At 49.7% G+C, this 20,924-nt stretch overlaps 1 protein-coding gene across 1 annotated transcript in view; it reads left to right on the top strand.

Moving 5' to 3' along the window:
• Positions 1 to 20,924, top strand: part of DDX31 (DEAD-box helicase 31) — a 70,814-nt gene that overhangs the window by 40,076 nt on the left and 9,814 nt on the right. The window contains 3 exon segments of the mRNA XM_045883416.3: positions 320 to 401; positions 6,623 to 6,734; positions 12,164 to 12,332. Coding sequence (XP_045739372.1) covers positions 320 to 401; positions 6,623 to 6,734; positions 12,164 to 12,332 — 363 coding nt within the window.

The following is a 20,924-nucleotide window of genomic DNA, read 5'->3' as shown; positions in this document are numbered from 1 at the left end:
ATAAGCAGGCCTCCTTGTTTAGTATTTGAGATGTGTTAAGAAATAATGATGCGATCCCTACAGAGGAGAATCTAAATGTAGCCTGTTTGAAAGTCACCAGAGAGGATGGAGAGCGTTGGGATTATGACCCCATCTGTCCCTGTCGCGTCATAGAGGTCCCTTCCTTCCAAACTCCTTCTAAAGGTTTAGGAAGCTATTTCCTGTAAAGGTGTAGCTTCTACTTTATATCTAATTAGTGAGAACAGGCCAGTTTTATGCATCAAGATTCCAGATGTTGGAAAAATAAGAAGTTTACCTTGATATGTTCTTCCTTTTACAGCGTTTCTGAGATTAAGATGGAAGATATTTTGTCTGTTCTGACAAGGGATGATTGTTTTAAAGGGAGCCGATGGGGAAGCCAGGTGAGTTTTATTATTATGCTTGCTCGAACAGACGTGACTGATTTCTTGATTTGGGGTGGTTGAGACTTTGTGTGTGGGATAGTTTGTTCCTCTGTCCAGCAGGCGTCTATCTCAGGGACCGTGAACATTAGATGAGGCCAAACCTTGATTGTGTTTTTCTCTCTCTTTGCTTCCGGTTGTGTTTGCTAGTCTCATCCAGTTAATGGGCTGCTGTCCATTCTGGAAGTCCGCCAGGCCACAGCAGGCTTCCCAGAAAGGGGGTCTCCTCCCGGCCCAGAGTGAGTTTGGAGGCAGTGTTACATGCTCAGCCCTGGTGGTCCCTGTCCAGATCATCAGCAAGGACGACTGGCTGGACCCATCCACCCAAGACAGCATGGAAGAAATAGATCTCTCTTTGTCTCCTTTCAGACACACTTAGTTCATCTATTTTTTAGTGTGAGTGCCATACACGGGAGAAGAGTAAAGGTTGAGATCATTAGGGGGAAAAATCTGTGTTATCCATGCAGTTCCAAATGGAGATCTGGAGCATCCTTTCCTGCTTCTTTTCTGCCAGGCAATCGTCCCCCCGCCCCACTCCAACCCATGACTCGGTACGTCACAGATACGTGCGTATAATGTTGCTGAATGCAGTTTTGTCTATGAAATATTAATTATTTGAATATTTTACATTTGTTTTCTCAAGCCTAAGGATAGACTGGAAAATTAGAGCCGAATAGATCAGGCTGAAGAGTTGAGGTGAGACTTGGTCAGTGAACGCTAGCAAACAGAGATCCCTGCAAGCAAGAGAAACAGTTAAAAGACTCAGTTGATCAACAGTTGTTTTAAGCAATATTTTGTTATGAAACATCCCATATTAATAGTTCATTGTCAAGGGAGTGGACCTAGTACCCAACCATTCATTGGTCGTTGCACGCTTCTTAAGCTACTTCTAGGTAGGGTTTTTTCCTGTTCCCCTGGACACTTAATTACAGGCCCAGGACAGCATGGGGGAGGCAGGGGGGCCGTTCCTGCGGGCAGCAGAGCAGAGCAGTTAAGGGCACGGCCTCAGGGTCGGAGTCCTAATCTCATTTACCGGCTCCGGGCAAGTACTGGAGCTTCCTAAGCCTTGGTTTCTTCATATGTCAAATTGAGGTCACGTTAGTATTCTTCTGGTTAGGAGATTGGAGGATTGAGTAAGAAAGAACCTGGAAACCCCAACACAGTTCTGAAGGGTGTTTATCGTCATCATCAGTTAGTAGCAGATGTGGAATTCAAAGTTCAGACTCAGTGACACAAAGCCAAGTGCTTTCTGCTGTGTCACCTGGAACATTAGCATCTGCCTGCTCTCCAGAAATAAGAGCAAGCAGTCAGGTCACAAAATGAGACTGTAAAGGTTCAGTCCAATCTCATCTTTACTTACACTGTTTCTGGGACCGGCTCTGTTGTTGATGTTTGTCCCTGAACCGGGCACACATCAGTTCTGTCCAGGGAGCTGATCGTCGAGGTCATCTGTGGCTGGAGCCCCTGCTGCGGACGTTCTCCCGGGGAGGGGGCAGAGCAGCTCCAGTGCCTTCTGCTCTTCCAGGAGCAAGCCACGGCCATCTCTCCACCTCTGCCCTCCGGTGGCCTTGCTCTTGCTCGGCTCTTCCCCTCCACTCCCCCACCCCCAGCCCCAAACCCCATAAGTCCCTTCCTGGGTGTGAGGCCAGCCTAAAGCCTTGCTGAGGCCCTGAGGCAGGCAGAGTTGGGTTTCAGTCCCTGCTGGTGGTTCTACAACCTTGGGCAGGTTGTCTTCTCTCCAGCCTCAGTGTTCCCATCTGTAAACTGAGAACAAGGGTGCCCATCTTGAAGGTTGCTGTGAGGTTGACCTAAAATGAGGCAGAAAATACTCCATGCACTTCTGGGCCATGTTAATTTGTTCCAGCCCCAAGCTCCTGCCTTGGTAGAGAGGGACAAATAGAATATATATATATTTTAAAGATTTTATTTATTTGACAGAGAGAGAGATAGCGAGAGCAGGAACACAAGCAGGGGGAGTGGGAGAGGGAGAAGCAGGCTTCCTGCCGAGCAGGGAGCCCGATGTGGGACTCGATCCCAGGACCCTGGGATCATGACCGGCTTCCGGGCAAGTACTGGAGTCCGACAGGCGTCCGACAAATAGAATATTTTTATATTTTTAAGGTGTGGTGAACTTCGTTTTTAAAAAGAAAAAATGTTCAGGGTGCCTGGGTGGCTCAGTCGGTTAAGTGGCTGCCTTCGGTTCAAGTCATGATCTCAGGGTCCTGGGATCGAGTCCCACATGGGGCTCCCTGCTCAGTAGGGGGGGTCTCTTTCTCCTCCCCCCCCCCCAAACTTCTATGTGCTCCCTTGCTTTCTCTCTCACAAATAAATAAATAAAATCTTTTTTAAAAAAGAGAAAAAGCACTCAGCAATGTTGGGCTTTCACTGACACCAAAATAACTGGTTAGCTTACAAAATTAATCCTACTAGGTCCCACATGTCCCGTTGATGCAAACCTGGCTTGTTTAACCAAAGTTAACTTGAATTCAGAGGCCAAAGAGAAACTAAATGAAATTGACTATATTAGTAATTACCACACAGATCTACAGCCTGGAAGAGTGTTTCATGTGTGTGATCCGTGTGAATAGTAAGATGAACAAAGTAGATGCTAGATACCACTTTTAGTTGTTTTAATTGCTGTTCTCAGTATGGGCAGTTCTGTCTAGCACACGAACCAGTGCCAGACAGATAAATGTGGGCTCAGTAAATAGGTCTTTTATACACGTAGCCAGACACCTCATTATAAGGCCCTCAGACTCCTCACTCGGTTGAAGTCCATTGTAAATGTCCCTTTGGCACATACATTTTTGGGCTTCTATGAACAGAAAGAAAGTGAGTGAAGCATCTGTAAAATGTATATTTCATATTTAGGTATATAAAATATATATGGCTACATCTGGGTGTGCGAATGTTCACCCACCTACAAAGAGAATAAATTTGATCTTTCAGCTTTACTGGGAAGCACTCAGAAGGTTCTAGGGAAGCATGAGGGTGAAACTCAACTTGGCAATCACATGATTAAAACTAAATCCTTCCATTTAGTTTTAAAAGTACCTTCAAAGTTAGCAATATCAAGACGTGCTTCCAAAAAAAAAAAAAAAAAAAACCCTCCCCCCACCACTGCTACCACCTAAAACTTTTTTACAACAACAAAAAATACAGCCCGAGTATCTTCAACTCATCTGCTGCCTCTTGATGGGTGTGAAATTTTCATCTTCAAAGTATGCACACAACCCAAACATGTTTTTTCTACGAGTTTTTTTTTTTTTTTTTTTGTCCTATGAAATATGCCTGTAAACGGACCTTAACAAAAAAAACTGGGCCATGGTGAGATATTAAAATGAGATCAGCAGCCCCTTCCCTCAGTCCCTTTGATCGTCTCTTCTCTCAGGGGGGTCTCTTTGTCCTCCACCCCCCGAACTTCTGTGTGCTCCCTTGCTCTCTCTCACAAATAAATAAATAAAATCTTTTTTAAAAAAGAGAAAAAGCGCTCAGCAAGGTTGGGCATTCACTGTCACCAAAATAACTGGTTAGCTTACAAAATTAATCCTACTAGGTCCCACATGTCAGTAGGGCTTTACAGACTAAGGAATACTGAATGTGGACCCTTGGAACTGCAGTTTCCTAAGCTAGCCCTGGTCTACTAGTTGCAGGCTAGCTTCACAAACCACTACTGGGTCTGCACGTCTTTGAGGGGTGGGCGCGCCAGTCCTGCAGGGCATTCGTGCACCCTCTGGGCTTTGACCTGCTCTCGTTACAGCAGCATTCTGCCTGTCTGGGGCTGAGATGGTGCTGCGTGCATAAGTCTGCCCTGTCTTCAGTTTAAATTTAGACTGTCCTCCCCAGAAGACAACTGAGAAATACCTCATTCTCAAGAGGGGTAATTTTAAAATATTTCTGAAAGTGGGGGTAGGGGGAGAAAGACATGCTTTTTCCTGAGTATGTTACGTTTTCTGCATTAACTTTTTCTTATATTTTACTAAAACTGACCTCATCATTTCAAACGTGTGAACCTAGTTTTATCGCCTTTTTTCTACCTATTTCACTTGTACACACACATTACATATGTGTGTGTATGTAATTTTTTTTTTTTTTTTTTTTTGGTTGGGAAGAAAAGATGCCTCATTTTGAAACCTAAAGGGGGAGTAAGAAAAGCCCTTTGTAATATATCGCCGTATTATCACTAAGTCCCCTGACAGTGTGACACAGAAGCAAGTCACCTGTCACTTAAGCTTGAGGTCTCTTTAATTTTCTCCTGGAATTCGCACCAGGCTGTCTTTAATTTGAGGCCTTTATTGGAATTCTGAAACCTCTCTGCCTCCCCAGCTCTCAGATCTATTCTGAGAGCTGTTACAGAATGTATACAATAACCAACAGAGGGATTCAGGCGGGCTGCAGCTCTGTTTATCTAACACTCTAGAGGGATTTTTGTGCTTATTCGGTCCTGGCTGCCCGGCTTTCAATATCGCTTTGACAACCATTCTGCCCTTCTCATTAATTTTAAACAGTTAAAACACAGGAAAAAGAGGAAAAAGTTTTCATTATTAAAGTGCTTTACTTTTTAATAACAGAGGATTCTGTCCGCCAGGGGAAAGGGCATCCTCGCTAATTTCACATTCATATTAAAAAAAAACACACACAAGGAAGGTGACAGTTGCGTTGCCGAGGTGGCTTAACAAAAGGAGGGCAGCAAAAAAAAAAAAAAAAAAAAAAAAGTTTGCATTTGAGGGTAAAAAAAAAATCCTTGTTAATGACAATAGCAAATGTCCACTTCCATAACACAGCTCCTGAGTGACTTTTCTCTTGACATTCGAGTGGATAAAACCCTTAGGGGGACCATGTACTATGAAATCAGCTAGACTGTCATCAACCAAACAGGTAGCAGGAATGATTTGACAAAGCTAAAAACATTTTCAGGTTGTTAAAGACTCTATTAATACAGAGAGGGACGTCAACCCAAAGAATGAGGCTTTTTCTTCACTCCCCTTTGTTCTTCCTCTGGTAGCTTTAAAAGTAAAAGAGACTCTAAAGCCCAGTTCGGGCACCCTGTCCTCTGCGGGGATTATGGGAGGCAGGGACTAGGGCTCACACTGTTCCCTGGTGACCCACATGGGCTGTGGGTGTTGGTTACTGTAGAGACTGAGTAGCATCTCTGAGAGAATCAGTGTCTTTGGAGAGACCTATTAGCCAAATTGAGTTTGGAGAATCTGGGTTCTTTGGATCTCAGTTTTACATTCAGTAGAAAGCATTCGTGTTTGTTTGAAGACATAGGAAATGGGCGCCTGGCTGGCTTGGTTGGTGTAGCATTTGGCCCTTGATCTCGGGGTCGTGAGTTCGAGCCCCACGTTGGGTTTAGAGCTTACTTAAAAAAAAAAAAAAAGATACAGGAAACAACACTCGGTTTTAGGGGGATATAAAGAAAGGAAATCTTTTCTCTGGGATTTTTGAAGAATGAAAGGATGTGATTTTTTTTTTTTTTTAATTAATATTTTCCATCTGTAGAACTTTAGTGCATACAGATGTCACTCCTTACACAGGGATGGTTTGCTGCAGAGATCGTGTGGTCATCTCTGAATGTGGTGTGAAGGAATAGCCAACTCCTTAATAGGTCCCTGGCATCCAGCACAGTGGTCCCTCGCTGAAAGAATGGATCTGAAACACTACAACTCTGAGCCTCCCTAGGAATTGAGGGAGCATGCTCTGAAATTCAAGGACAGGCTAAATTTTAGGCAGGCCCCTGTGGGGCCCTCTTAAAGAGAAGGTCCCATTGTTCCCCTGAGGAGGGTGAGGGAGGGGAAAGATTTAAGGCCTCAGTAGAACACACAAGTCATGTGAAACCTGCCTGTGTTCAGTGATGTTTTAAATGCCTGAATTGGACTTGGAAAATTCCAGAGTGTCTCCAGTGGGCATTCATTTTGAACAAGAGGCCAGGAGGACGAGTAAGTAAGTAAACAAGTAAATAAATAGACCTGATCTTCTCCCTCACAAAGCCATCTTCATCTTTGCTTGACTTTAACATCTTTATAGCTCCCGTTTTTCCTCTAGTAATATTGAAAGGATTACCCTTGTTGGTCCCTTGGTGGTTACCGGGTGGTTTTACTGTTATTAAATCTATTATAAAGTGCTTCATTATTCCTGACTCTGACTCTGTCTCTTCTTTAATCCTTCCGCCACCCTCCCAGAAATCCCGTGCTGCTGGCCCCCAGGAAATCCGAGAGCAAGCCACCGTCTTGCAGACGGTGTTTGAAGATTACGTGCACTCCAGCTCGAGGAGGGTCTCCTGGGCGAAGAAAGGTCGGTGGATTTCGTGGGTGCTTGTGCATGGATAGCCCCCAGAACGCCGTCCCCACCTCCACCCGCACACCCCCGACGGGCTGAGAGGCCAACCGGGGGGTTTCTGCTCTCCAACAAAAGCCTTCAGTCTCCCTTGTTCTGCAGGGTCTGGAAGCAGGCACGGAAGGCTTTAAAGCGATATTAAATGCTAATTTCATCCTTCCCCATGTTTCGCACAAATGAGGCTTTATCTTGGCTTACGTAGGACTAGAACTTTGACCCAGTGACTTGGATCTCAGGGATCCATTTTTGTCTTTCTTTGAAAACTGGATAGACGAGGCATGACACGTCAGCAGAGACCGTTGTAGGCATGGAAATTAGAGTTGAAGGTAAGGACCGGGAGCATCAGACCTGAGCAGTCTCAGTTTCGACATACAGAGGAAGATGAGAAAGAAGTGCTGAGGGAGGGCCCTAGACCTTGAACCCAGTTCCTGGGGAATTTACAGGAGAGCTAGGTGTTCACTTAATATTCAGGTCCTCTTCCCGGGTAACTCGGCTCCTGGGGTCACCAGGCATTAGTGGGACTCAGCAGTTCAGTGGAGCAGAGCGGAGCACGCGGGACGGGACTCCGAATAGCTCCTTACGGCGGCATGCGTGCGCCATGGCTGGTGACTGTGTCACGCATGCCAGAGTGACGCTGTCCATGCTGGGGGCCCCTCGCTGCTTTCTGGTAGTTACCTGCTATTTTGAGAAGAATGCTGGCCTGGCTTACCAGAACATCATCTTTTCCTTTTATGAATTGAAATTAAAAAAAAAAAAAAACATTAATTTAACAAATAGTTATTGAGTTAGTCACCCTTCTAGGTGCTTGGGATACATCAGGAATCAAAACAGAAACCCAAACCTCTCTAACATTCTAGTGGGGGAGCAGACAGTGAGCATAGTAAAAATAAACAAATCATAAGTCTTCTAAAAGGGGTTAAGAACTATGGGAAAAAACAGCAGGTAAGGGAGGTGAAGGGGTAATTGGGCAGAGTGCATTTTGCATAGAGGGTCATTGTGAGCCCTGCTGTGAAGGCAGCACGAGCAAATTGAGGGTCACACACTGCTGACAGGAGGGCTTGCCAGGCCCAGAGGAGCTCTGGGGGGCAGGGTGGCCACAGGAGGGGAGGGCCCGCGCAGGAGAGGAGGCTTTGGGAGGGCTTTGGGGGACCCCGAGGGCAGCGGGAGCCATTGCAGGACTTGGAGCAGAGATGTGGCGCGGCCCAGAGGTTGGAGAAGATGGCCGGTGTGAGAATAGCCTGGGGGGCAGGGGTGAGTGCTGGGGGACTGGTTCCAGGCAATTGTGGTCATCGGGAGATCGAGGACAGTGGGTTAGTCGGCAGAGGTTTTTGAGTGTCTCCTGGGTAGCCTGGCACACTATAAAAGCAGCCCTTGTTGCCATCACACTGGAACAAACCAGAGCTACGCAGGATGAAAGACGAAGTCCCAGTGATGGCCTCATAACCACTGATGAGTCATTAGCGTGTAGCATTCTGGACTGTTTTCCCATAGTAGCCTCTGCTCGTATTTCCCTCAGGTGAATTCAGCAGTTCCTAAGGGTTCTCCTTGGAACCTACTTTAGAGAAGTGCTAACCCACGTCTCTCAAGAGGAATAGATTATTTGTCACGGCTTAACTACAGACGTCAGGCGTCTGTTGACAGGCAGAATGAGCTTGCTGGGTGGTGCATCACGTGGTGTGGTGCAGGAGTTCTGGGTTAATAACAAAGTGGCCATGAAAAGAGAGAAATCAAGGCCATGCCGTCATCTTTGTCCTTGGTTTTGAGGTCAGAGGTGTTCTGGATCTCCTAGCGAGACTACGACTATCTCAGGGTGTCTGGTCATCAGAGTAAGGGTGTAGTGAGGAATCCTTAGAGAGTGTGGTTTTGTGTTTTCATTCGTCGTCACCACCACTGAAATCGGTCATGCCAAGAAACAAGCCGAGTTACTTGTCTTCTCTCTAAAGGATATCGGAGTGGGGCCACTCTGCGGTGTTGAGGCACCAAAAAGGAAATTAACAGGCATTTTTCTCCTCTGCTGATTGATTTCCACATCAGATTGGTGATGGTCTGGGAGGAAGCCGCCTATGGTAGGTCTCGGCCGCTCCACTCCTTCCTCTTCTGGTACTCAGCATGCTGAGCTCCGGAGGTCACAACGGGGGGACAGCGACTGCACCCCACAAGTCGAAACTCTCTTCTGCATTTCAGTCTGCATATGCAAATTCCCCACTACTTCCGTGCCTCCCTTTTATGCCATTTCAGAGCCCACCTCATGAATAATTAACAAAGCAGCTGGTTTTTGCCTTTATGGCAGAAAACTAGTTAGAAACTGGGCCAAGTATGCATTTGTTTTCCTTTTGCATTTCCTGACCCAGTCATTGTTAATAACCAGCGTTTAATTGTTGTCAGTTTCCAGACGGAGTCAGGCTTTCCCCCCGCCCTCATTTCTTGCCTCCTTTAGCTAGATTCAAGTGGTTAAAAACTGTGCTAATAGAAGTTTGAACTCCAGACTCCTGAACAAAAATTTCAGAAACTGGAGTTCTTTACCTACAAACCACCACTTTCCTGTGGTGAGGCCCCTCCAGCTTCAGGGGGCCCACATGCGGAGGAGTTGTGCCTGGCTTGGAAGAGCTGCTCCTCAAAGTCAAGAACACCCAAACCACTGATGACAGATTAGCCCCCTCTCTCAGTGTGATTGCAGGTAGGCAGATGCTCGACCAAATGCTTTGATACTGTTGTGGTGTCAGGTAGACAGGTGTGTGTGCCTTTACTCTGCACAGACGTTCGTCCTTCTGGGGGCAGGGGCAAGTTTCTTTCCTCCCTACCTCTTGATCTTAAGTATCATCCATAAGATACTACTATTCCCGATCAGATGGCCAAGAATAAATCTGATTTGAGGAACAAGTATGAAATAGATTGCCCTTACAGCTATGAGATAGGAGCCCGTGGCTCCGGAGTGCTTGCTCTAAGTGGCCGCAGCTTCCTCCGCCATCCTCGATAAGTGCCCTCTTTGCTCTGGGCCCTACAGCCCCTATTCCCGCTGCAAGTTCTCGACACGGACCCCGGAAAGCATCTAGAACAGCTTCTGCTGAAATTCCTGCTTCCCTGAACCATCCAAACACGGGAGGCCATTCAGGGATGTGAGGACAGCCAGGTGTTGCTGGCCCCAGGAAGACAGGAGCCTTGCGGACAAGAAGGGTTGGTAAAAATACACAGGTGCGAAATGCTGCCTGAGCAGTTGTGGAGGGAGAAGGCACGTCTGCCATTTCTTGGCAAACTTGTTACTCCTGTAGAGCTGTTAGCTGAGCACCTGCATCTCCTGGGACAGAGGCTCTCCATCCTCAGCTCTTCAGTTTGGTGCAGGAATGGGAGGCTAATGTGCTTACGTGGGAGAACGGTGTGCATGAGGAGGCCTGGGCCAGCCTTTGGACAACCGAGATTGTAAAGGTGCAGAGTCTTTGGCTTGGCTTGGTGTGGCTGCAGTCTGCTTTGTTAGACCAGGAGTCAGGGTTGAGGCTCAGGAAAGTGGCGGCCCGGGGCGTGGAGGAGAAGAGGCCTGCACCCCGCCCCCGCCCCGCCCCAGGGGCGGTGGCAGCAGGCCCCTCCTGAGGACTGGAGTAGGTAGCTCCATGTCTGGAACTTGGTGTCGGAACCTGCAGGCAGTGCAGACCATGTGAAGAGTTAAAAGATTTCCCCTGAAAAAGCTAGTCCCCAGTTATTAAAAAGGGGAGTAAGCACAGATTTACGAGAGGGGTGCAGAGGAGTTGCCGTGGTTATTATTTCTCATCGATTGGGAAAAGGAGTTCACTTTACTCAGTAAATAGAGCTTTCATGGATTCCCAGGATCCTTCCAGGAGCTGATCTGCTAAAATGACACTTTTTATTACTGTTCATAAACGCCAGTCTCCAGGTGCTGCTGGGATATTACGTTTAAGCTGTGGGCAAACTTGCCAGGCCAGTGGCTCCACAAGCAAGGGCGAGAGAGGCTGGTGTTTAGCGCCTGCTCTTCCATGAGACGAGCGGCGCTGGGCTCCGGCTCGGCCAGTGGGAGAGCCAGGCTCGGAAGGAAAGTGAGCGGTGATGGGCTTGGGGCTCCTTCAGAGCCATCTCCTCTTGCCCTGTTGCAGTGAGAAGAGGCAGGCACTTGATTTTCATTGAAATCGCAGTATATTTGAGGGGAACTGGGTATAGGAACTTCTCTTTCCTCAAAGGGATACCGAGTTAAGGTGTAACCAGAGCTCCATGCTCCCGCGAACCATGGCTGCCTTTTCTCTGTCCAGCACTGAGCTCTAGAACAGGGCGCCTTCTTAACTTGAAGACAGGACTGAAACCACGATGCAGCGTCGGATGGACATCTCTAGACTGTTGGCAATCCTCAGGGGAGAGACTGTTTTGTGGGCTGTTTTAGAAATTTAATAATTGCTTTCCTCCTTTTTAGAATTCTGTTTTCATTGCCTTTTTTATGCAGTTTTCAAATGGGTGTAAGAAGCACTGTATCAGTAAATCTTAGATGCTTTAGAATGAATTTGGTTCTAAAATCCCAGGAGTCCACGAGGAAGCAGCAGCCCTCCCTGTCGATAGGGGGGTGGAGGCGGGGCCTGTGGGTGAGCAGACTTACAGCAGTAGTAACCTGTCGTGGTGATAAGCAGAATGACAAGCACCGTAAAGCCTTTGGAACCTTTTCAATTTTATAACATGTGCACATATTAGCTATGCAAAAGTAAATGAAGTTGAATTAGGAAAATGTTTTCCTAACATAAAGGTCTAATGATCTTGTTTTTCATGAGAGAATGCCACATTGACCATGTTTTAGTTCCTTCACTCATTCTGCTCTTCATTCATTTATATGACAAACACTTAGCAGCTTGTGGTGTCCCAGCTACCATGCAAGGCCCCAAGCCTATAACGGGGGCGAAAGCGGGGCCCGTGCCCTCCAGGGTGAGGACACGCTACACAGTAAAACCTGAAAATAGATTGGGTTTAATCAACAGATACTTGTGTCCTATAGGTTTAGTTTTTTTTTTTTAAAGATTTTATTTATTTATTTGACAGAGACATAGCAAGAGAGGGAACACAAGCAGGGGGAGTGGGAGAGGGAGAAGCAGGCTTCCCGCGGAGCAGGGAGCCCGATGCAGGGCTCGATCCCAGGACCCCGGGATCAGGACCTGAGCCGAAGGCAGACGCTTAACGACTGAGCCACCCAGGCGCCCCTAGGTTTAGTTTTTGAGGAATTAAAAAATATATGTATACACAAGTAAAGATTTAGGTGGTTCCTGTACGTGGTGCTGTCCTGACTGTGTGTGGTGCATTTCCCGGCAAGATATGGTGGGCAGGACAGCCGTTGGGCCAGGGCACATGGGGCGCTCCGAGCCCCCATCCTGATGGCCTCTCTGACCCCTATTCCCTCCCAGCTCTGCAGGCCTTCATCCGAGCCTACGCAACCTACCCCCGGGAGCTGAAGCATATCTTCCATGTCCGGTCGCTCCACCTCGGCCACGTGGCTAAGAGCTTCGGGCTGAGAGATGCCCCCCAGAATCTGAGTGTGGCAGCTGTGAAGAGAAGGAAAGCGAACCTGAACAGGTAAGATGAGCGGAGTTTGCCCTGTGACAATGGCTGGAAGTCAGGTGGGTGTGGAGAGCTCTGGGCCCAGCAGCAGGGAGGTGACGTGCTGGGCTGCTGCGTGCTCAGTGTCCGCTCTTCCGTCTTTGGTTCTTGAGGTAAATCATCACCAGTGTCTGCCCCTCTCTCAGTATAATAAGTGCTTGGAGCAACAGGAAAAGCACCTCATCTGAATGTCCTTAAGGCACCTGCAGAAATGCAGTGGGGTCTCCTGTCGGGTCCAGATGTCGTGGGGATATTATTGGGGCAGCAAGACAAACCTGTTGGGTTGTCCTCACTGCCCACCAGCAGAGTAACTCGGGGACTTGCTGGAGTCAGAGCTTCAGATATGCTGTGGTTCACCCTGGAAAGCCTCTGGGGCTTGTACGAGAACTTCTGGCGTGTTCTGTGAGATTCGCCAGGCCCTGTCCTGGTGAGATGGAAGGAGCGGCGTGTGGAGTTCCAGCTTAGCACCTTTCTCCTGCGGGCTGGCTCCAGCGGCCAGCACTGGACTCCCTGCACCTCTTCACTCTCCTCGGTGCTGAGCACACACCGGGGCAAGCGCCAGGCCCTCTCCCCCTCCCTCCCCTCCCGCAGAAAGCCTGTTCCGAACTGTCCAGAGGTCCTAGGGAGGAGACCCTGCAGGGTGAAGACTGGGCTCAGAGTCCACCCCATGGTTTCAGGAGGTCCTGAAACCACAAAATACCTTCACAAAAGGTCCTTCTCTCCTCAGAGACTGGGTGTACTTTTAATATCAGCCTCAACCCCTTGCAGGAACCAGAATACTTCAGATCCCATGGGCTGCTTTTAGGGGGAATTTGTGTAGTACGTGGGTGGGAAGGATACATTGAACGAACATTTGGGGGGCAGTGAACTCTTGAATGCTCTGGACAGTCACTTTGTATTGCATGTCATTCTTTTTGCCTATTAATTACAAATGCCACAATCCACTTGCCCTGACTGAGAATCCGTGGGCGTGCCACACTTTTCCTTCACGTTCCCGCACAATGCCCACTTGTGCATTCGCCACCACCACCCTCGTCGGCGCCTGGTTTCTCTGGAGTGCAGTGACAAAAGGGAGAGAGGACCACCCAGTGTAGGGAAATGATCGCTGGCCTTGGATGTGGGGGACTTGGACTCAGCTCCAGCTCCACTGTGATGTGAGCTTCTGAGCTTTGGGCCACGTCTCTGCTTAACTTCCCAGAGCCTCGGGTCCCCCAACTACAGAAGGGAGAAGGAAATCAGTGTTTTTAGCGATTTCCCAAAACTGTTTTGAGAATCAGCATGAAGGTGGGTCATACAGATGAAGCACCTTAGAATGGAGACCTAGAAACCCGGTGGGTTAGGATTCTGGAACATCCAACATGATCTGTTCAGGGACTTGGCATCTACAAGGCTCTTTGTAATGGATACAGTTTGCCTAATTGTAATGCCGATTTGGGAATTTTTAAGGTGGTTGCTTTTTTTACTCATGTTAATACCACTCATACAGGACCATACTCCAGTAGTTCTGTGAGGCAAGTCGTTCTCATCGTGCTGCTGTTCATCCATGCCCAGACAAGACTAAGACACATCCAGCTCTGGTTTCTGCCAGGCGGTTTTGAGGTGCAGGGCGCTGCCTGCTGCCCCAGCTGCGTGTTCTGGTCAGGGCCGCAGCCAGCGACTTCTCTGCCCGTCCTCCCAGAGGGAGAAGACGCCTCACATCTACTCCCAGGCACGATGGCGGTACACCAGCGTTAGGTCGCTGTCCTGGGATTGGAGGTGGCTGGTATCTCTCCATGCTGACTTTGATTTTGAGTGGGTGAGGCTTACGGTCAGGTCTGAGGGTGACCTCCTAGTGATCTGGAAGCCAGGCCATCCTGCCACCGTTTCTAAGATGTTGGCACTTGGAGAAGATAGGAATGCACGTGCCAGTCGATTACTGGTAAGAGACACGTATTTTGCTGATTCCTCTCCCCGCATGTAAATGCGGTTCCAGTATCTTATTGTTCACAGCTGATGTACCTTTATGACTGGGAATTTCATTAACAAGTGTGAATCCAGATAGCAGCTCTTCAGACTGGGGTGTCCTCGGCTCTTCCCCAGGTCCTGGAAAGCGGAGCAGCAAGGAGGGAGGCAGTTGGGAGGGGGGCTTGGGGCCAGCATTGTCCTTACCTTGAGAAGCCACTAGGGAGAGAGCAGGCCTCCGCCTCCTGCTTCGGCTGGCCCTGCTAGCAGATGGGCACCAGGACTACTGTACCCCTGTGAGCAGGGGATTTAGCAGGGCTTTATTTCGGGAAGAATGGGCTGATTAGCCGATAAAGAGCATGTAAGATGGTATGGGGCAGCCTTTGATGTCTGGCTGGCGTGGCAGGGAGCCGGGTGGTGAGTGACAGCAGTGTGTCACAGGATTACTCCGCCCGCGACAATACCGCTCTCTGTTCTGGCCATGTCATCACTCAGTTACAGCTACTTTTTGGGTTGTTATGCCCTTCTTTTGAAGGCATTTCTCTCCACACTCTCACATCCTCCCACCCCACCCCTGCCTCACTAACGCAGACGGGCACTTGAATATGGTAGGCACCTTTTTTTATTTGGGGAAATCTTGTCACTTGCGCAAGAAGAATGACTTTGCAGCTAATCTGCACATGGACCGTATAATTGTGGTCGGGGTAAGCGGCAGAGAAAACTTGACAGATTTTCCACACCTCAGTCAGGGCTCAAGCAAATGCCAGTTGCTGCTTCTTGAGCCCTGGGAAGAAAAGTGCATTAAAGCCAACAAAGTGCAGAGAGTTACACTGTGGCCACAGTGATTGTTCTGAGCCCAGGCGTCTCCTCTGAAATCCATCTGTCAAGGAAGAGAGTGGTTCCTTATGTTTTGTATGGACGGATCAAGTAATAGCACTAAATTCGCCAAATTATTCTGCATTCCACTTGATGGGGTTTACTGCCTAGAAAAGTTACATGTTCTGTGCAAACCTCTGATACCTGCAGACACCGAACAAGGAGCTCGTCTGGGCGTTAGAAACGTGAAGCAAGGGCAGATTAGCTCAGGTTAGCAACGGCAAAGGGAAGTTTTATCTCGTCTGTGTGCTTTTAGTCCTTTGCTTGACCACTGTTCAGAAAAAGAAATGATGTCCCCAGATGCGATCTTAATCACCAGGTCTGTGTCTCCTTTTTCAGTCCTTAGTTCTGAAAGGGAACATGAGCTGTTTCTCCCCCGCACGCAAATACAGTCATGGTTACAAAACTCTTCTGACACCTAAACGCAGACCTGCCAAAGCAGTCCCCACCCCAAATCCCGACAAAGACATGCACACAGGGAGTCGGTGCTGGTGGTAAAGTATTGAGTGGCCCCTTAGCAACATCCGTCACAAACACAGCCTTTTCCCCCTGTGAAATGCAGTTCGGATCTGAAGCTAGGTAGATTCAGCAGTTACTTTAGAGAAGCAAAGGTAACAGACCTTCCAAAATTTCCCATCTTCCCAGGGGACACTGAGCCCCAGTGTGTCTGCTTCGGGAGGGCAGAGTTGTGTTGTTTGCCAGGGTGTCTGTCTGTGTAGGCAGTCACATACGAGTCGTGAGCAGGCACGCTGTGGACGGCTGCAGATCCCTCATCTGTCTGACACCGTGGAGAATGGTTCAAGAATAGAATGCCTTACGGTGTCAGCGCTACTGTGACAATATGGAAGAGCTAGTCTGCTGGTTGTAACCACCCTCTCTCGTGTGAGTTATATGCTGGCACCATGAAAGCGCTGCTCTTCCCCAGATGGTTTAGTCTGTAGCTCCCTAAGACTTGTCGACCCCTGGCTTCTGCCACCTGTGTCTTTCTGATGTTTTTCTTAGTGCCTAGAAACATCTGGGACATTGCCTTTATCAGTAACCCAATAACTATGCTCCCCTGTTCTCAGCTCCCTCCTCTTAAAATTAGGAGAAAAACAACAGTCTGAATTGTTGACTGTTCTTAAAAGAAATGCAGTTTTGTTTTATTTGTATACATTTTCTCAGGCCAGCCTTGTTAAGTGTTACCTGATCTTACCAAACAGGTAAACAGTCTGAAACGAGGGATCTCTTAACCCTAACTACTGGATCTGTGTGTGCGTGGCCAGGGCTCGGCAGGCTGTGGTCAGTAATACAGGGGTACGTGGGGGCTGGCTCCCCTGGGTCCTGGCCTCGGGGCAGAGCCACCGGCACCCAAGCACCGCAGAGCATTGCCTTAACCTCTGTCACCCCCACAGTTTTAGATACAGTGCGTTCTCTCATGGAGAGGGTGCTCACCAGACTTTTCCCATCTGAGTGATCACAAACGCTTTATCACCAGTGTTTAAACTGGGGGTTTTGCAGAGCTCCGTCTGAGGCATTTTGCAATTTTGAAGGCCTTTGCCCTGTCACTTGCTGTGATTCTCACCCTCGCCTGCTCGGTAGTTGTTAAATAACTACCGAGAGTCCCTACTGACTAGTACTCCAGTGCCCCCCTCATGTCCTAAATGCCGAGTAAGAGCGGTCACACAGTGATGAAGAGTCGGGACTGAGCCACTTCCCCTGTTTGTGCCCTGGGACAGGTGACTCAGCTTCTCTCTGCCTACTCCCCCCACCTCCCAAACGGGGAACTGGAGCTTCATGGTGCTGTCGTGGGGACCAAACTAGGTGCGGAGTGTAGGGCGTCGACACAGTGTCGCACGTGAACACACGGGAGCACTTGTTGCTGGTTCTTTGCGCCTGCCTTCCCCGTCCCTGTGAGTGTCCCTGTGAGTGTCCCTGCGATGGGGAGCAGGAAATGTGGCCAGCGGTCAGCTGTGCAGCACCCTTGAACTTGTCTTATCAGGAACAACCTTGTAAACGTGGAGCTGGTCCTCTCTGAGACATGCATTAAGAAGCTGCAGCTGCACCTCCCTGTAAGGCAATATTCTCATCATTAGGAGCAGCTTGCCTGCCAATTTTTATGTGGCATTTACAATCTCCCTAATATCACTTAATTAGCTGAAGGCAAACCTGGAATCTTGCCCACTGTGAAAATTTTCTCGATTTCATTGAGCCAGTTATTCTGTAAAAAAGATCGGCCAAATATGAGATCAGAGGCTGGATAAAGCCACACTTGAAAACGTGGGGGTCTCTGTGAGAACCCTCCCACCCCCTGCATGTGGGCCGGATCTCCCCTTATCAGGTCCGGAGCAACATTCAACACCGTTGACCACCCTGGCCACCTTGCACTGGTCTCTTCCCGCCACTTCTTGAACCCTGCCACGATCAGTGGCAGCTCTCGGCCCCTCACCTTCCTCTGGCCTTCTGCAGCAGCCTGCGGCCACTCTGCTCCCCTCCAACCTGTGCTCCAGGCCGAAGAGCCTGCACAGCCCTCACCCATCACCCTCGCGGCCAGCCTTTTGCTGGGTCTCATTGCTGTAATGACTCAGGCAAGTGACAACAGCAGACCCCCTCTTCCCAAGGACCTGCGTTGGGGATCAGCCCACAGAATGGGGGACAAGCTGGTTCAGGAAGGTCAGATCACTCGACTTCAGCCTGAAGACCAGAGGGAAACAGCTAAGGACCACCGGACAAAGCCTTGAGGACAGATGTGCGTGTCCTGCGTAACAGGGGAGCAGAACCTGCTCTCAGGCTCTCCTGAGGAGCTGTATACAATACAGATGCCCAGGCCCCAACCCAGGCAACCATGGTTCAGGAAAGTCTGAAGTCATGAAGAGTGGGATGGAGGTGGTCATGAACTTGACGAACAGGTCTCTAGACCCAGGTCCTCGGAGCAGGTGATGGGGTGTCCTTAACACAGGAGGGCCACGAGGTGCTGGCTAGGTGTATGTGTGTTCTGAATTGGAGACAGGATTAATTGATAATTTAATGCAGAAACTGGATGAGCTGCACTGGCTGTAGATGGGACCATGTCCGACTGGCCTCTCCTATCAAGGGAGAGAAGATGGGTCACTTTGAAGTCCACACTGGATTATCGCTTTGGGACATCTGTACTCTTGTATATTGTCCAGACTGTGACAGGGACAGAAGTACTGTGGAAGGTGGCTGGGTCTCTTCTGGTGGAACACACGGCCCAGCACAGAGTTGTCGCTCAGTCACCTGTTGGTTTTGAGCTCACCACGTTGCATTCATAGGTGGTTCCAGGTGGGTGGCCTGGTGTGGGCACAGGCTCCAAGGGGCGGGCTTGCCCTCTTCCCCTCAGCTCACCCAGTGCAAGACCAGTCTTCATTCCTTTCCCTTCTTGCCAGTCAGGGGCTGTGGGCCCCGGCTTAATTACAGCGGTGCACATGCAGCTTTTTACATTTGGCCTTTTGCTTCAACCACTATTTTTTTCTCTCTGACACCATGCAATTACCAGCCCTGGGCCTCCTCGTGAAACAAACACACCCTCATCCCCACCCGGCTAATGAGGCGATTAGAGGGATTTCATAGTGACCTTGCTCTTCCCGCACACCTGGGTCACCTGCAGACAGCAGGAGCCACAGGGTGTGCTTTCAGTCAAGCCGTCAGGGCTGACAACAAAGAACAGGAGCCCAGCCAGCCTCTCCTGGGAGGTGCTGGGACAGTCATGTTCGCTGCTGGGGCCTTCCAGGTACTGGAGTTGGAAGACACAGCTGGCCCAGCACGACTCAGCGGATGGCAATTGAGGCTGCATGCAACAGGAGATGCCAAGCTCTTTGTTAGATTGGCCTTGCTCGGAGCTCTTCCGGTTCTTAGCATTGGAGAAATAGGAAAGGACGTGGTGGGCCCCAGCTTTCCTCTCCCTACACATGGCTCCGTTCAATTTTAGTCATCCTGGGCCCCTCCTGGCCTCCTGGGGTTGACTCACTCCTCTCATCTGTCCCATGGTCTTTGGGCTCCTTTCCTGAGTAGGAAGGTGTGTGTCCCCAGCCCCTCTGTGCTCTCCTTACTTCAATGAGGCCAGAGCCTTTGCATCCTACTACGACCTGAACAAAATGACTGCAGGTCTTTTTCAGATATCCTCTTCATTCTGGCCCTGAGTTACAGCAACAGCGCCAAACGGAGAGTAACGTCTTAACTACTTAGTAATCCAGAAGAGGGATGCAGTTGGAGCGCCGCCCTGGAGTGGCAGCCTAGGACTGTGGGACTCTTCAGGGCTTCTGCGTGCTCTCGGCCGTGCTGAGTCCAAGTGCGGATCCCACGGAGACTTCACTGGGGCCCTGGGATCAGGGCTGGTCCCCAGTGACCCAGGAGGACGTGGGCGGGCCTGGTCCCATGGCCCTGAGTCTGAGAGAGCCTGGAGCCCATGCTCTGAGCACTTGGGTGCTGCCTTGCGTGCCCTTTGTGGACGCTTCCAGCTTCTGGAGTTGATACTGGGCAAAGTAACAAGTATTTGGAACTTGCTAGAGCTGTTTTTCTGTGTGAGCAGATAGTTGTTCACGTAGCAGAAGAAACAGACTTGAAGCAGGAGGTCAGTGGGTTGCGTATACAGAAGACTTTGGTTTGAAACCAGCAGAGTATCGACCCCTGGAGTGGGTGGTAGAAGCTTTGTGTTTGTGGGGCAGTCACCTGGAAAGATCTCCTAGAAGATGATGGCAGGGAGGATCTGAGTCCCACTTTTTCTTTGGCTTCCTTCAGGGTCTAGAGGCAGAAGGGTGCGGTGCAGTGGGGAAGCCTGGAGCCGACATCAGATGTCTTGAGCTTGATCCCAGCCCTGGCGACAGCGTACCTGCACCATGGGTCCTGTAGGGCTGTGTGGCATGGGAGAAGGTACTGAACATGGAGCACCTGGCGTGGAGGCCATGCCACTGTCTCCCACTGCCCCACTTCCTCTCTCTGAGTCAGTGAGTGAGGGGTGAGCACTTCCCGGAATAGTCCCGAGTGCTCCAGCCGCAGCCTGCCCTTGACCCACCTCCGTGGCTCCTTGGTCCAGAAGCCTCTGCTCCGGGCCTCCCAGCCGTGGGGCCCCGCCACCTCCCCAGTGGACCCTGCTTGCTGTGAGAGCTCCTGGAAATGAGCCCCGACAGACCACTTTCATTTTCCCCCCTTTGGTCTTCTTTCCATTCTGTGGTCTCTGTGAGATTCAAATGCTTGAATGTGCATGATTTGCAAACACAAAAATATAAGGTGCTGTTATCATTGATCAAAGCCGTCCCTGGTCCACAGGACATGTGTCGGATATCTGATGATGGGTCCTTCTCTCCCGCCTTTCCTCTTTTCCAGACTGTTAATAACAGTCAACATTTAACGAGGGCCTTTGCAATAGGCACTGTGAGAAGCGCTTTGATTCATTAGTTTACTTAATCCTTTTGTGAGGGAGCAGACTGGCACGAGGAGAAATCGGACTTCAGCCAGACTTAAGAGAGTCGCACAGCCCGTGCGGGATGGCGCCAGGGTCCACCCCCTCGGAGGGGCCCGCTCTGCCCCTCGGCGCCACCACCAGGTCCTGCAGCCCAGCGCCTCTAGCAGCTCCTCGGTCACAGTCGTTCCTCTGGGCGGCTCTTCTCTTGGCCCAGGTTCTTTCCAAAACCGGGCCCGTGAGACTCCCCAGACATGCGGCAGAGACTGACCAGCACAAAGAGGACAGTGATCGTATCTGTTGGTCTATTAATGGTAAGAGCCGGGACCGCGGCTGCCGCTCATGGGGGGCTC

This window comes from Mirounga angustirostris, unplaced genomic scaffold, assembly GCF_029215605.1.
Source record: "Mirounga angustirostris isolate CCGP_5_RB_7025 unplaced genomic scaffold, mMirAng1.0.hap1 SCAF_15, whole genome shotgun sequence".
In the NCBI taxonomy this organism is placed as follows: Eukaryota; Metazoa; Chordata; class Mammalia; order Carnivora; family Phocidae; genus Mirounga; species Mirounga angustirostris.
The sequence above is the reverse complement of the archived record's forward strand: the minus strand, read 5'-3'. Positions and strand labels throughout refer to the sequence as shown.